This window comes from Oratosquilla oratoria, chromosome 2 (genome assembly GCF_046742065.1).
Source record: "Oratosquilla oratoria isolate Oo_2021 chromosome 2, ASM4674206v1, whole genome shotgun sequence".
Classification (NCBI taxonomy): Eukaryota; Metazoa; Arthropoda; class Malacostraca; order Stomatopoda; family Squillidae; genus Oratosquilla; species Oratosquilla oratoria.
In genome coordinates, this window is record NC_134778.1 from 36,107,359 (window position 1) to 36,122,694 (window position 15,336).

A 15,336-nucleotide genomic window follows, 5' to 3' on the forward strand; every position below is an offset into this window, starting at 1 on the left:
GCAGTAACCAGTGCTTGTATTCTTGGGGACAATATTGTATCAAAGAGGTCATAGAAGTGGTAATGTGTATATGCATTAGCAGCCTCATATGTATTTCTTTTTCCAGATATTGCTCTGGAAAGTGGGACAGCAAATAGTTCCAGAAGATTGGGCGATATAACATATGGCAACATTACTTCATCGCAAGATCAGTCGATCTCTGATGGAAGTATTAATACTGAAGATGCTACCAAATTCAAGAAGAAGAAAGCTCCAATTGCATTTTCATCCATTGAGACTGATTTGAATATTTCTGGTATTACCACATCACAGGAATTGGAATCAAGTGAAGGAAGTAGTGATATAGAAAGTATTGGTAAATTGAGACGTATGAGGACCCGAAGAACATTGTTATCCACTAAGACTGGTTTGAGTGATTCAAATGTTACATTATCACAAGGCACACAACCAGATGAAGGTAAAGTTTTACCTAATAGTTTCTAGATCATAGTGACATAAGTTTGAGGTTGATTTGAAATTTATACTCTGAACTGTAAGTTGTTGTTGTTGTTGTTGTTGTTGTCGTTCCCTAGACTGTCTGTCCGAGCAGTCCCGTCTCCCCAAGGAAGGCCACAGCCGAGACTGGGTTTTCCCACAAATCCTTTATAGAGTGTATGTTGTGTTGTTTGCGTGCATGATTGTGTATAATGCAGTCTTCCATTATGTGTTGTATGGTATGGGGTGAAGTGTTACATCCTGGGCAGCTGTTCACAACACGGTCGTCCAGCCTCCTCTGGTAGCTTAGAAGTGCTGGGTGGTGACCGCATCGCAGTCTGGCCAAGTGGACTCTGTCCTTACGTGGGAGAGAGGATTCAGAAGGGTGGATATCAGGGGGTCTGGCATGCAGCAGTGTGTTGTCTTTCAGTGTGTTAATGTGTGTTAATGTGTGAAATTAGAGAAATTAGAGAAAAGTAAAAAAAAAAAAAAAAAAAAAAATAATAATAATAATAATAATAATCTACATAACAGCACATTCTACTTGAACTGTAAGTAGAATGTGCTGTTATGTAGATTATTATTATTATTATTATTATTTTTTTTATTTTTTTTTTATTTTTTTTTTTTTTAATTTTCTCTAATTTCTCTAATTTCTCTCTTTAACCTCTTTTTCTCTTATCTCTTCTCCCCCTCTGTTCTCTTTTCTCTCAATTTCCTCCATCATCTCTATTTTCCCTATCTCTTTTCGCTCTTCTATTTTTCCCTCCTTTCGCTCTTTTATCTTTCACTTCTTTCAATTTTCTCCCTCTTTTCTCTCTTTTGTATCTTTTCTTTCTTCCCTTTCCTTTTTTACTCCTTCCTCTCTTCTCTCTTTCCTCTTTTCTCTCTTCTCTCCTCTTTTCTCTCCTCTTCTCTCTTTCCTCTTTTTCTCTTCTCTCTTTCCTCTTTTCTCTCCCTTTTCTGTCTCTTTTCTCCCTTCTCTTTCTCTCTCTTCTTCTCTTCTCTTCTCTCCCTTCTCTCTCTTCTCCCTTCACTGCCTTCTCTCCCTTCTCTATTGTCTCCCTTCTCTCCTTTCTCTCTTTTCTCTTCTCCTCTGTTTCTTCTCACTTTCTCCTCTCTTACTCTCCTCTCATTCGCTGTCCTCTCCCTCCTCTCTCTCCTCTCCTTCTCTCTCTCCTCTTTCTTTCTTTCTTCAGTCTCATTTACTATCCTATTATTCCTTTCCTTTTATGATTTGTTTTTAATGTAAGCCTTGTTTTCCTTTTCATACTTTGTAATTGAAGTTCAGGAGTCAAGTCCATATAAACCATTGACAAGAGAAGTTTTATGCAGTCAATATTTTAGAGACTTGTGACATCACTGCAGACCAGAGTCAGAGACCAGTGTCATTCTTTTATAATTGAAGATTAATGTCCTGTAAAAAAGATGATATATTTATATCTCTTTACATACCCTTTGTGTTGCCATCCTTAAGTCACCCCCCCCTTACCATCTCAGTGACTCATTTCTTCGGTGCAATATCGTCCCCAGAGATGGAAGTATTGGTTAACTATAATCACATACTAATATTTGAATCAGCAATTCTTGGCCCACATGTCAAGTTGGCACTTCCTGGGGTTGATTCTAGCATGTCAGGTGACTTTGAGAACTTACATCCAAAAGGAGCAAAGATAAAAAGGGAAAACATGGGTGTGGGATAGATGAAGGGTGGGTTTATGCCTTGGCTGGCTACCTCCTTTATAAAGGGTAAGAAGCCTTTTGATGTATAGACTTTTCTTCCATATAAGTGGGGTTTCTGAATGAAAGATTGGCTTTATTGTATTACTATCTATCTGTATACCAAGCTTCTTTTCCTTTGTAAGGTAGGTAGCCAGTCAAGGCACACATCCACCACCTATTGCATTACAGTAAGGAAAACAAGTTCTTTGACACTGCTTACATCTGTTAGCATTTGATTGATTTTAAGGTAAGGTATGAAAGAACACAAACTGTTTTGGTAATAGCTATAGTTGTGTGTGAAAAAGTTCTGTACGTGAATGTGTTTTGTAGGGAAGAGTGGTGGGATGCATGATCGTCATCTAGTTGAAAGGAGATTGAGAGTGGATGTAAAGTGGAGAAAAATGAGAAGAGAGGCAGAGGTGTTGAAAGCAAGTTGAATGAGAAGGATGAATGCCAGGTGAAACTGAGAGAGGTATGGAATGTAAAAGAGAGAGGCTAATTGGGAGTAGTAGAAGAATGGTTGTGTTTCAGAGAGGAAGTAAAACAATGTGTACAGACAATGTCTGAAATGTTTGGAAACAAGTAATCTTTAGTGAGAAATTATAAGGAAAATGTTACCAAGGGAAATGTGTAAAGTAGTAGATTTTCTCATTACCCCTTCACTAGTGACAGAATAAAATACTTCAGTGGAATCCAGAATAATAAAAGTGCCTTTTGATGTGGTAGGAGATAAGGCATGATAACATATTTTTGTTCACCATATTGAAGTTTTCTTTTTCCTCTTGTATTAAAGCTGATGATAGTGATACAGGACTTAAGAAGGGAATGCAGCCTGAGGCAGCTCCTCACACCAGTCATATTAAAGAGCTTGACCAGACCTATGGAAATATTTCAGCCTCTCAAGATGCCAGCACTGTCTCAGATGAAAGTGTTAGTGTTGGGTATGTAGAAAAGTTTAAAAAGAAGAGAGATCGAATTGCATTTACATCTGTAGATGTGGATTTGGGTGTATCAAATCTTGCTTCTCAGAAAGGTAAGTTGACATTATCTCTTAACTAATCCCTCTATTAATTTTGTGTTTATGATAGATCTATAAATTTATTGCCTTGGATTTTATAGGTCGACAGACCCCAGAGATCTTGTGAATTGGATAAGTATCAGGCAGTGTAAATTAGTGTGTTCACCAATTTCTGTGTGATGACTGAAAGGAGCCTTGAGCACAAGGGGAATGCCTGTTGAGCAGGGAAGGGAGTAGCCAGGGGATAATTGTGAGTGGAGTATGGTTGTATATGGATGTGTTTTGATGCACTCCAGAGGGATTTCTCCTCATCTTCTTTATTTTCCACATGAATAGACAAGGAGGGATGGTCACTGTGAAAGTGAAGTGTTCCTGCAATAAATATACTGTGTCTTGCTGCATTGCTCCTGACTCAGGTAGCGGGTAAGAGACAGGGTGACCCTTAATCCACAAGGAGCGAGATAAGAGGAAAACATGTGGTGGTGGGGGGGGTTGAGTGGAATGGGCAGAAGTGGTGCATGCCTTGGTTGATTACCTCCTTTATAAGGTGGAAGAGGCCCATGGTATATTGATAGACTACATTACCCCCTGTCCACTGTCTTGGTCATAAGCACTGCAGCAAGACTTAGCACCACAGCAGGGCCCAATAACTGAAGATGGTTTACCCCAACTATTTCATCCGTCTGGGGTATTGGCTGCTTGTTATTGTGGCAAAGTAGCATGCAGTCGATACTTTAGGGTCTATATGGGGCGCCCCTACGGACCAGAGCCACACATCATTTTGTCTATGATAGAAGAAATTCTGTTCATAGAGAAATGATGACACTTTTATACTACGACTGTCCCTCCGTTATGCTGTCCCCCAACCCCTTGTTGCTGTCCTGTACCATTTCTCTGAGTATTCTCTTTCTGATTGGGGGAATTCCCTGTGGTGGGGGAAAAGAATACTGCCACCAAGTTTCCCACTTGGATCGTAAGAGGCGAGAAGAAAGGGACGGGGAAAGGGACTAGGCATCCTTCTCCCTGTAGCCCCAAGGGGCAATTTCCTAAAACGAAAAGGAAAGGCATAAGGGGTGCTGGAGGGCCTCGGGCCAGCACCCTAAGGTTTGGGTCTTTTAATGTGCGTGGATGTGGTACAGATGAGAGTAAAAGGGAAGAGATAGGTAGTATGTTTGTGAGAAGAAAGTTGGATGTGTTGGTTTTAAGTGAAACTAAGTTGAAAGGGAAGGGTGAGTGTATGTTTGGGAGTGTAAGTGGGAGGTTATCAGGAGTGAAGAGAGGGCGAGGGAGGGAAGGGGTGGCTATTCTAGTAAGTGAGGAGATTGGTAAAGGGGCAGTGGAGTGGAAGGAGGTTTCCTCAAGGATAATGTGGATGAAGGTGAAACTGGGAAAGGAGATGTGGGTCTTTGTAAGTGCATATGGGCCAGGCAGTGAGAAGAGTATGGAAGAAAGGGAGGCCTTTTGGATAGATTTAAACGAGTGCATAGAGGGTTTAGGAAGAAATGTCAATGTAATAGTACTGGGAGACCTTAATGCTAGAGTGGGAAATGGTCCAATCGATGGAGTGGTTGGGAAGTGTGGAGATCCAGGAAAGAATCGTAGTGGAGAGTTGATGGTGGAAATGTGTCTAGAAAGAGAGTTGATGATAGCAAATACAGTGTTTCGGAAGAAAGTCAAGCATAAGTACACATGGGAGAGGGTGGTGGAGGGAAGGGTGGTAGATAGAGCGCTAATGGATTATGTAGTGGTAAATAGGAAGAGTTAAGGATGTACATGTGCTAAGGGGAGAGGGTGGGGGAATATCAGATCATTTTTTGGTGGAAGGTAAGCTGAGAGTGGAGGATAGATGGAGAAGGAGGAAAGGGACAAAAGGTAGGGAGGTTCTTAGAGTGAACTCCTTGAATGAAAAGGAAAAGGAGAAGGAGTACGAAAAGAAGCTGAAGGAGGAGTGGGAGGGAGTAAAGGATAGAGCAGAGATGGGTGTGGAGGAGGAATGGGGATGGTTCAAGGAGGGAGTCTTAAAGTGTGCAAGGATGGTGTGTGGAACAAGAAGGACAGGGGGAAATAGAAGAAAAGGTAGTGAATGGTGGGATGAGGAAACAAAGAAGGTTGTAGAAGAGAAGAAGCGAGCATTCACAGATTGGTTACAAAAGAGGACAGGGGAGTCATATGAGACGTACAAAGAAAAGAAAAGAGAAGTAAAGCAAAAGGTAAAGGAGGCAAAGAGGAGAGCAGATGTGAAATGGGGTAGGAGTATGACAGAAAATTTTGAAAGTAATAAAAAGATGTTTTGGAAAGAAATTAAGAGAGGAAGAGGAGGCGAATCAAGTAGGGAAGAAAAGGTAAAAGGTACAGATGGAGAGTTGATAATGGAAGAGATGGCAGTGAGGGGAAGATGGGCAGAATATTTTAGGGAGTTGCTGAATGTGAAGGAGGATAGGGAAGGAAAGATAGCTGCAGTGGGAAATACGAAGAAAATGAGAGTGATGAGTGAGGAGAATGGAGGAGAAATAAGGAAGGATGAGGTGAAGGCAGTTGTAAAGATGATGAAAGCAGGTAAGGCACCTGGTCTGGATGGATGTCATGCAGAATGTCTGAAAAAGGGAGGTTCAGTGATGGTGGACTGGTTGGTGAGGTTATTTAATGTTTGCTGGAGAGAGGGTAGAGTACCGGAGGACTGGAGTAGTGCCTGTATAGTTCCTCTTTACAAGGGAAAAGGGGACAAGTGTGAATGTAGTAATTTCAGAGGGATTAGCCTGTTGAGTGTAGTAGGGAAGGCTTATGGGAGAATCTTAATTGAGAGGATTAGGAGAGGAACAGAAGGAGTAATTGGTGAGGAACAGTGTGGATTTAGGACGGGTAGAGGTTGTGTAGATCAGATCTTTGTGGTAAGACAGATATGTGAGAAAGCTATAGGAAAGGGGAAGGATGTTTTTTGGGCTTTTATGGATCTGGAAAAGGCTTATGATAGGGTAGACAGAAAGGCACTGTGGGAGGTTATGCAGATTTATGGGATAGGAGGAAAGCTTTTGGGAGCTGTCAAGAGTTTATGTGAGTAGTAGAGCATGTGTTAGGATTAGAAATGGAGAGAGTGAGTGGTTTGAAGTAAAGGTGGGACTTCGTCAAGGATGCATTATGTCGCCCTGGCTGTTCAACTTATACATGGATGGGGTGGTGCGAGAGGTGAATGCTAGGGTAGTGAGTCAGGGATTGGAGATGGTTAAAGAAAATGGAGAGAAGTGGGAGGTGAGCCAGCTGTTGTTTGCGGACGACACTGCGCTTGTGGCAGGGTCAGAGGAGGTATTGAGGAAGCTGGTGGCAGAGTTTGGGAGAGTATGTGATAGAAGAAAGCTAAAGATAAATGTGGGTAAAAGTAAGGTGATGAGATGTACAAGGGGTGAAAGTGGCAGTAGACTGGAAGTGAACATTAAGGGAGAGCGACTGGAGGAAGTGGATAGTTTTAGATACTTGGGTGCAAGTGTAGCAGGAAAAGGTGGAGTGAAGGTGGAGGTAGAATGTAGATTGAGAGAAGCGAGTAAATGCCTTGGTGGTTTAAAGAGTGTAATGAGAAATAGACATTTGGGAATGGATGCGAAGAGGAGACTGTATGAAGGAGTGATTGTGCCAACAGCACTGTATGGGGCAGAAACGTGGAACATAAGAGAAGAAGAGAGAAGGAGTTTGAATGTGTTTGAGATGAGGTGTCTGAGAAGTATGGTGGGGGTTACTAGGCTAGATAGAGTGAGAAAGGAGGAGGTGAGGAGGAGAACGGGTGAAAAAGGATTTGGGAGATAGGGCTGATGAAAGAATATTAGGATGGTTTGGACACATGGAAAGAATGAGTGAAGAAAGACTAGTAAAAGAGGTATGGAAGGCAGATGTGGAGGGAGTGAACATGAGGGGACGTCCTAGGATGAGGTGGATGGATGGGGTGAAGGGGGCTTTGGGGAAGAGGGGAATGTCTGTTGAGGAAGGAAGGGAGAGGACGGAAGACAGAGGTGAGTGGAGAATGGTTGTATATGGATGATGTTGTGACTGCATGAGGAGGAATGGGCGGGGGGGTGGGGTAGTATGTGTGAGTAAATTTTGACGCAGCCCGAAGGGATTTCTCCCCGTCCTCGCCTTATATACAAAGGGGGACGGAGAGGGGGGGTCGCCGATTAAATGAAGCGGCCTTGCTGTGGATGTACTGTGTCTTGCGACACTGCTTCTGACCCAGGGCGGTGGGCAGGGTGCAGGGATGACCCGTCATCCAGGAGGTGCTCAGATGAGTGGAAGGGTGGGAGGGGTGTGGAGTGTATTTAGGGATGAAATGGGTGGGAGTGTTTTTATGCCTTTCCCTTTTTGGCTACCTCCCTTGGAAGGGGGAAAAAGCCTTGGTATATGTATGTATGTATGTATTTCATCCACAAAGAGCTAAGAGATTTTTAAAATGGGGAAAAAAGGGGGGGTTGTTAGGGGGGGTATAGGATGGGTGCATACCTTGACTAACTACCTCCCATATAAGGGGAAAGAAGCCTTTTGGTATATAGCTAGACTGCATCAAGGTCATGTGGAATCTGTTTCTAGGCTTATTTTATATTAACATTAAGGTTGGTAGAAAAAAATACTGGAACTGACAGTCTGAACTGGGTTGAAGATGTTTCTATCAACATAAAGGAATGGGAGGAAGAAGGGAAAAAGAAGGAGAAGGAAAGAAAAGTGAAGTTGAAAATGAGTGGATGGAATGCAAGAAGTCACAGAGAAGAGATATGAAAAGAAAATTAGTAGAGTTTTAGCCCAATGTTTTAGTTATTGTAAATAAAGGTGAGGAAACTACTGTATTTGACAACTTATAAGACGTGCATTGAGAAAAGAAAAAAGAAAGTCAGGGAATCAGCCTGCAGACTTGCATAATAATACCAAAAGATGGATGGCCTAATATTTGGCTGACAGAAATGCCTATGTGTCATACAATGGCCAGTCATTGCACACCAGAAAATTTAGGAACAGAGTACCTCAGGGCTCAGTCCTATCCCCCACACTTTTAATCTTTACATACATAATATACTCACACCCCACATCCCAGAAGTACAAATCTCTTTTTACGTAGATGACCTAACAATCACATACATGCACTATGACACAGACAAAGCCACAAAAATACTACAGCCATACCTTGACACACTCAACACTTGTTCATTACATACATAGATACACCAAAGGCTTTTTCCCCTTTTTCCCCCTTATGAGGGAGGTAGCCAAAAAACAAAATAAAAAAAACCACTCCCACCCATTCCATCTCCACATACTCCACTCTCATCCACCCCCTTCCCTCCCTCTTATCTTGGCTCCTCCTGGATGATGGGTCATGCCCTTCATCATGCCCACTGCCCAGAGTCAGAAGCAGTGTCACAAGACACAGCACATCCACAGTAAGGTCGTTTCATTAAATTGGCAACTCCCCCTCTCCATCCCCTCATGCAAAAATGGAGAAGACAGGGAGAATCCCTTCAGGCTGCATCAATTTATTTTTCACACATACTTCATCACCCCCCATCCCCCACCACTCCCCCTCATGCATCACAGTATCACCCATACACAACCATTCTCCATTCACCCCTATCTTCTGTCCTCTCTGTCGTTTGTCAACAGATATTCCCCTCTTTCCCAGTGCCCCTTTTAGCCATCCATCCATCTCATCCTTGGTCGCCCCCTCATGTTCGCTCCTTCCACCTCTGCCTTCCACACCTCTTTTACTAATCTTTCTTCACACATTCTTTCCATGTGTCCAAACCATCCCAATACTCTTTCATCAACCCTATATCCCAACTCCCTTTGCATCCCCATTCTCCTCACCTCTTTGTTCACTCTAGTCTAGTAACCCCTATCATACTTCTCAGGCACCTCATCTCAAACACATTCAAACTCCTCTCGTATGTTCCATGTTTCTCCCCCATACAGTGCTGACAGCACAATCACCCCTTCATATAATCTCTTCTTAGGATCCATTCCCAAATGTCTATTTCTCATTACACTTTTTAATCCCTCATGGAATTTACTTGGTTCTCTCAATCCACATTCTACCTCCACCTCCACTCCTCCCTTTCCCACCACATTCACACCCAGGTATCTAAGACTGTCCACTTCCTTCATTTGCACACCCTCCCAAACTCTGTCACTAACTTCCTCAATCCCTCCTCTGATCATGCTACAAGCACAATGTTGTCAGTAAACAATAATTGCCTTATCACCTATTTCTCTTCCTTTTCTTTAACCATCTCCAATCCCTGACCACCTTGTATTTACTTCTCACACCACCCCATCCATGTATAAATTGAACACCTAAGGCAATATAACACATCCCTGACAAAGTCCCACCTTTACCACTATATATATGTATATTTTTTAAAAAGTGAAATTTTAGTGGATCCCACCGCTGCCACCACTTTCACCTCCTTTGCCACCACTGTCACCACCACTGTCGGTCCTCGACCGTTATACTTATAGTAGTCTCGTAAATTTCACTCACAAGGCCCCTTGCCTTGGTTACGTCAATTCCAATAACTTTTCAAGCTCTTCTTAAGCAGTAGGCCCCATGCCTAGTAATTGTCATGTACTTTAACCAGTCCTGAGGTTAAGGAAATTGGATTAGTTTCTTTTCTTTCCACTATAATTACACTGTCTTGGTACACTCAGGATCTCTCTCTCTCGACTCCTCGAGACGACGCCAGATCACCTTCGTTCAGACGTCACTTTTTTTTTTTTCCAATAGTCTTTTACTTTTAAAAACAAGTGACACACCTTAAGGGCGTGTCTTTTTCCCTTTAGGCCAATAATATTTGTTTTTTATACCCATTTACCTCCAATCCGAGAGGCTGTTACAGTCCTTCCAGAAATATTGCTGCATAAGCAAAAGCATGAGCATGAGGTGACGTCATTGCGCAAATGGTCTGCCGCTAACATTGAATTGATTACATCAGTAATTATAAAACAGTCACCTCCGTCGGCCGTGTTTATGTAGACAGAACGGCGCCTTCAATGTTATCAAACAGTAGGCGTCGAGTCTTGACTCGTTGACTCAGCATTTCAATACCCATGTATTCCTCAACCTAATTTCCATTCGTACAACTACCGGCCTCTTACACCACAAACCACTCACTCTCTCCATTTCTGATTCTAACACAAGCTCTACTACTCTCATAAAAACTCTTGACTGCTCAAGCTTTCTTCCTGCCCCATATATCTGCAATACTTCCCACAGTGCCTTCCTGTCTACCCTGTCATAAATCTTTTCCAAATCCATGAAAGCCCAAAAAACTTCCTTACCTTTTCCTAAAGCTTTCTCACATATCTCTCTTACCACAAAAATCAGATCTATGCAACCTACCTGTCCTAAACCCACATTGTTCCTCACCAATTCCCTCTGTTCCTCCCCTAATCCTCTCAGTCAAGAGTCTCAAGACCCATCCTAAGCCTTCCCAGCTACACTTAACAAACTGATTTCTCTGAAATGACTACACTCAAACTTGTCTCCTTTTACCTTGTAAAGTGGAACTATACAGGCACTCCTCCAGTCCTCCAGCACTCTACCCTCTCTTAAATAACATTAAACAACCTCACCAGCCAGTTCACTATCAGTGTACCTCATTTTTTTTAGACATTCTGCATGACACCTATCCAACCCAGGTGCCTTACCTACTTTCATCATATTAACAACTGCTTTCACCTCATCTTTCCTTATTTCTCCTCCATTTTCCTCACTCATCATGGTCATTTTCTTAGCACTTCCCACTGCAACTACCTTTCCTTCCTTATTCTCCTTCACATTTAGCAACTCCATAAAATACTCTACCCATTTTCCTCTCACTGCCTTCTCTTCCAGTATCATTTCTCCATCTGCACCTCTTACCTTTTCTTCTCTACTTGATTCGCCTTCTCTTTCTCTCTTAATTATCTCTTTATTACTTTCATGTTTTTCTGTCATACTCTTACCCCATTTCACATCTGCTCTTCTCTTTGCCTCTTTTATCTTATGGTTTACTTATCTTTTCTTTGTACCTCTCATGATTTGACCTATTTTGTAACCAAACTGTGAAATCTCGCTTCTTCTCTTCTACACCCTTCTTTGCTTCCTCATCCCACCACTCACTACCCTTCCTTCTATTTCCTCCCGTCCTCCTTGTTCCACACGCCATCTTTGCACACCTTGTAACTCCCTCCTTGAACCATCCCCATTCCTCCACTCCTAGTTCTACTCTATCCTTCACTCACTCCCTCTTCTCTCTCAGCTTCTTCTTGTACTCCTTCTCCTTTTCTTTCTCATTTAAGCAGTTCACTGTAAGTACCTCCCTACCATCTGTCCTTTTCTTCTTTATCTATCCTTCATTCTCAACTTACCTTCCACCAGAAAATGATCTGATATTCTCCCACTCTCTCCTGTTAGAACATGTACATCCTTAACTCTTCCTATTATACTCTTGGTTACCACTATGTAGTCCATTAACGCTCTATCTACCACCCTTCCATCCACCACCCTCTCCCATGTGTACTTATGCTTGACTTTCTTCCGAAACACTGTATTTGCTATGATGAACTCTTTCTAGACACATCTCCATCAACTCTCCACTACAATTTTTTCCAGGAACTCCACACTTCCCAACCTCTTCCTCTGTTGGTTCAATTCCTACCATAATATTAACATCAGAACATGAGAATGAAAGAGACTGCAAGAGACCATGAGACATACACTAGGCAGTTCCATGTCTGTTACCACCTGTCATCTCCATCCATAAAGTTGTCTAACCGTTTCTTAAAACAACTGATAGTTTCAGTGCTCACTACATGTTTACCAAGTCTGTTCCATTCATTGACTACCCTATTAGTAAACCAATTCTTGCCTATTTCCTTCTTAAATCTAAATTCGTCCAGTTTAAATCCATTGCTGCAAGTCTTGCCCTGTTGTCTTAATATGATGACCTTGTTTGTATCACCCTAATCCCTCTATGCATTCATTTAAATCCCCTAAAAGCCTCCCTTTCCTCTACACTCTTATCATTACCAGGCCTATATGCACTTACAAAAACCCACATCTCCCTTCCCAGTTTCACCTTCATCCACATTAACCTTAAAGAAACCTTCCACTCTACTACATGCTTACCTATCTCTTCACTTACTAATATATCCACCCCTTCTCTCCCTTGTCCTCCCTTCACTCCTGAGATCCTCCTAACTACACTCCCAAGCTCAAACTTGCCCCTCCCTTTCAACTTAGATTCACTCAGTGCCAACACGTCCATCTTTCTTCTCACAAACATACTGCCCATCTCTTCCCTATTAGTCTCATCTGTACTACATCCATGCACATTAAAAGACCCAAACTTTAGGGCACTGGTTGGAAAACTCCTTATGCCTTTACTTTTTTAAAGGAATGTCTCCCTTGGGGCTACAGGGAGAAGGATGCCTAATCTTATCTTCGTCCCATTTTTGTTGCCTCATACAACTCAAGGGTTTGGCAAAATGAGAAAATTAATATTTAGAGAAGTGGTACAGGACAGTAACAAGAGTGGGGGGGGGACAGAATAATGGAGGGACAGTCGCACTATAATAAAATATATTTTCTCTATGAATAAAGATTTCCTCTACCACAGACAAAATGATGTGTGGTTCTGCTCCATAGGGGCACCCCATATAGACCCTAAAGTATCAGCTGTATGCTACTTAGCAGCTTTTAACCCCTCAATAACATGCATTTCAAAACTCATTGACAGATTTTCAAAATCACATCTTTTCTTTTTGAATTCATCATTATGAAATTATACAATTTATTTAATCTAAACATTTCAATTTCATTTTGAATACCTTGTGTGCACACTTTTTTCCTCTGTGCACTAGTTGGAAAACACACACACACACACTTTCGTCGAATGGACGGCGAGAATTGGTGTACCGAAGAAAAAGGAAAATCTACGTGGATCTCAACGTCCAGGAAGTGCCTTATTGTATTTATAGGGAAGGGGAGTGCTCGTGGAGTAGTGGGGGAGTGATAGGGAAGGAGAAGGGAAGGGATTATTGAGGGAAATGAGAAAGAGAGGGACATGGTCCAGGAGGCCAGGCGTCTTGTAAACAAGAGGCGGACCGACAATAATGATTTTGGTGACGACTGGATCAACAAAAATGTAAAGATTAGAAGTATAGATAAGAGCAGCACAGTGGAAGGTGATGATAGTAGTTTCCAGGGATTTAAAGAAGGTGGGGGGGATACCAACCTCCCCCGATTGGCAAGACTAGAGGAGAAACTTGATAAGATGACCCAACATTGGGAAAACAGGTTCGGTAACGTAGCCAAAATTGCGCAGAGTTGAAAAATTGGAAGAACTAGAGAAGGCGAGCTAAAATTTAACTAATGAAATAGAAGAATTAAAAAAAAACAGTTAAAAGAAGTAAAAGAGGAGAATGAAGAATTAAAGAGGAATGATAAAGACAACAAAGAGGCCATAGCAAAAGAAGCACAGGGTTGGAAAAAAATCCAGGAAAACAGTAGAGTTGCATTTACTGACATAATTAAACAGCAAATGAAAGAACAAACTGAAGACTCAGTTATCAAAGTGATGAGACAGAAGGAGAATATAGTAAGAGACTTAGCAGATATAAAGAAATGTATGATTATATTAGGAATGGAAGAGAAACATAACCTAGATAGAACTTCAAGAATCAATGAGGAAAAAGAAAAAGTAAGCAGTTTACTAGAATTAGTTCAGGAAGATGAACCTGAAATCATGAAACAAATTGAAGAGATGTTAGACTCGGAAGGTAGTATAGTACAGATAAGACCAGACCAATTAAGATTAAATTCAGGTCACAAACGACGGCAGAGAATATCTTAACAAAAACGGGGAAACTAGCAGCAAGTGAAAAATATAAAAAGGTATGGATAAAAAGAGAAATGAATAAAGAGGAAAGAGAGGAGGAAAAAATGAAAAGACATGAAGCTAAGGAAAAAAATGAGATGAAAACAGAGTCAGAAAAAGAGAAGTTCTATTGGAGAGTAGTGAATATGAAAGGAAATACAACATACGAGAGAAAAACAAAAGGGAAACAGAGAATACAATGGAAGTGGCAGAAAACTAAGAGTGTCTTACACAAATATAGATGGATTAATAACAGGATTGAATGAGCTGAATGATTATCTGAAGGAAAAAGACCCGGACATAATGGGAATTGTAGAAACGAAATTAAAAGGTCCACTACCACCCAACAGTATAGGACATGATGCATATGATTATTGGATTAGAAACTGAGAGACAAAACAAGGGGGTGGAGTTATGTTCCTGACTAAGAAGGATATAAACGTGAGGTATGTCACATATGGAGAGAATACAGTAGAGATTATTATGGTCGAAGTGGAAGACAGATAAGAAGAGCAGAAAGTTTGTGATAAATTATGTGCCTCCAAAAACAGCCTCGTGGGAAGAGAGTGAACATAAAAGTATGTTAGAGGACACAAGGATAACATTAAATAAGATAATGGAAGATGGAGGAAGAATAGTTATGATGGGCGACTTTAATTGCAAAGAAATCTGCTGGGAAGAGATGACAGTAAAGGGTGGAGATGGCTCATGGAGAAATGTTCTACTCGAGATGATTATTGAACATACAATGACACAGTGGATACAGGAGAACACTAGGTATAGAAATGAAGAACCATCGAGACAAGACTTAATAATCACATCTGATCCTAGAATAGTGGAAAAGATTGAATATAAAACACCAATAAGTAAAAGTGACCACATATTGATTGAACTGGAACTAAATGAGGAAAAATATATGAAAAGAAATGAACAATATAGAAAAGGAAGAATGATGTATGAAAAAACAAACTTTGATAAAATAAGAGAATTCTTTCAAAAAGAAAACTGGGAAGGAATATACAAAGAAGAAACAACAGTGGAAGAGAAATAGAATATTTTGACAAAAATGTATAAAAAAGGAGTGGAAAAGTATGTCCCAAGACAAAAACAAGAAAAATAATTTGTAAAGTGCTGGTACAACAAAAATTGTAGGGAGATAAAAGACAAAAGAGACAAAGCTTGGACCAAATGAAAGAAAGACAAAAGACCTGAAAAATAGAAAATATATACTTG

At 41.1% G+C, this 15,336-nt stretch overlaps 1 protein-coding gene across 14 annotated transcripts in view; it reads left to right on the forward strand.

The window, feature by feature from the left end:
* Nucleotides 1-15,336, forward strand: part of LOC143038238 (uncharacterized) — a 204,317-nt gene that overhangs the window by 172,999 nt on the left and 15,982 nt on the right. For all 14 annotated transcript variants that reach the window (XM_076207280.1, XM_076207295.1, XM_076207305.1 and 11 more), the window contains 2 exons: nucleotides 107-457; nucleotides 2,990-3,229. In XM_076207280.1, the coding sequence (XP_076063395.1) occupies nucleotides 107-457; nucleotides 2,990-3,229 (591 nt within the window). The remainder of the gene's footprint in view (nucleotides 1-106; nucleotides 458-2,989; nucleotides 3,230-15,336) is intronic.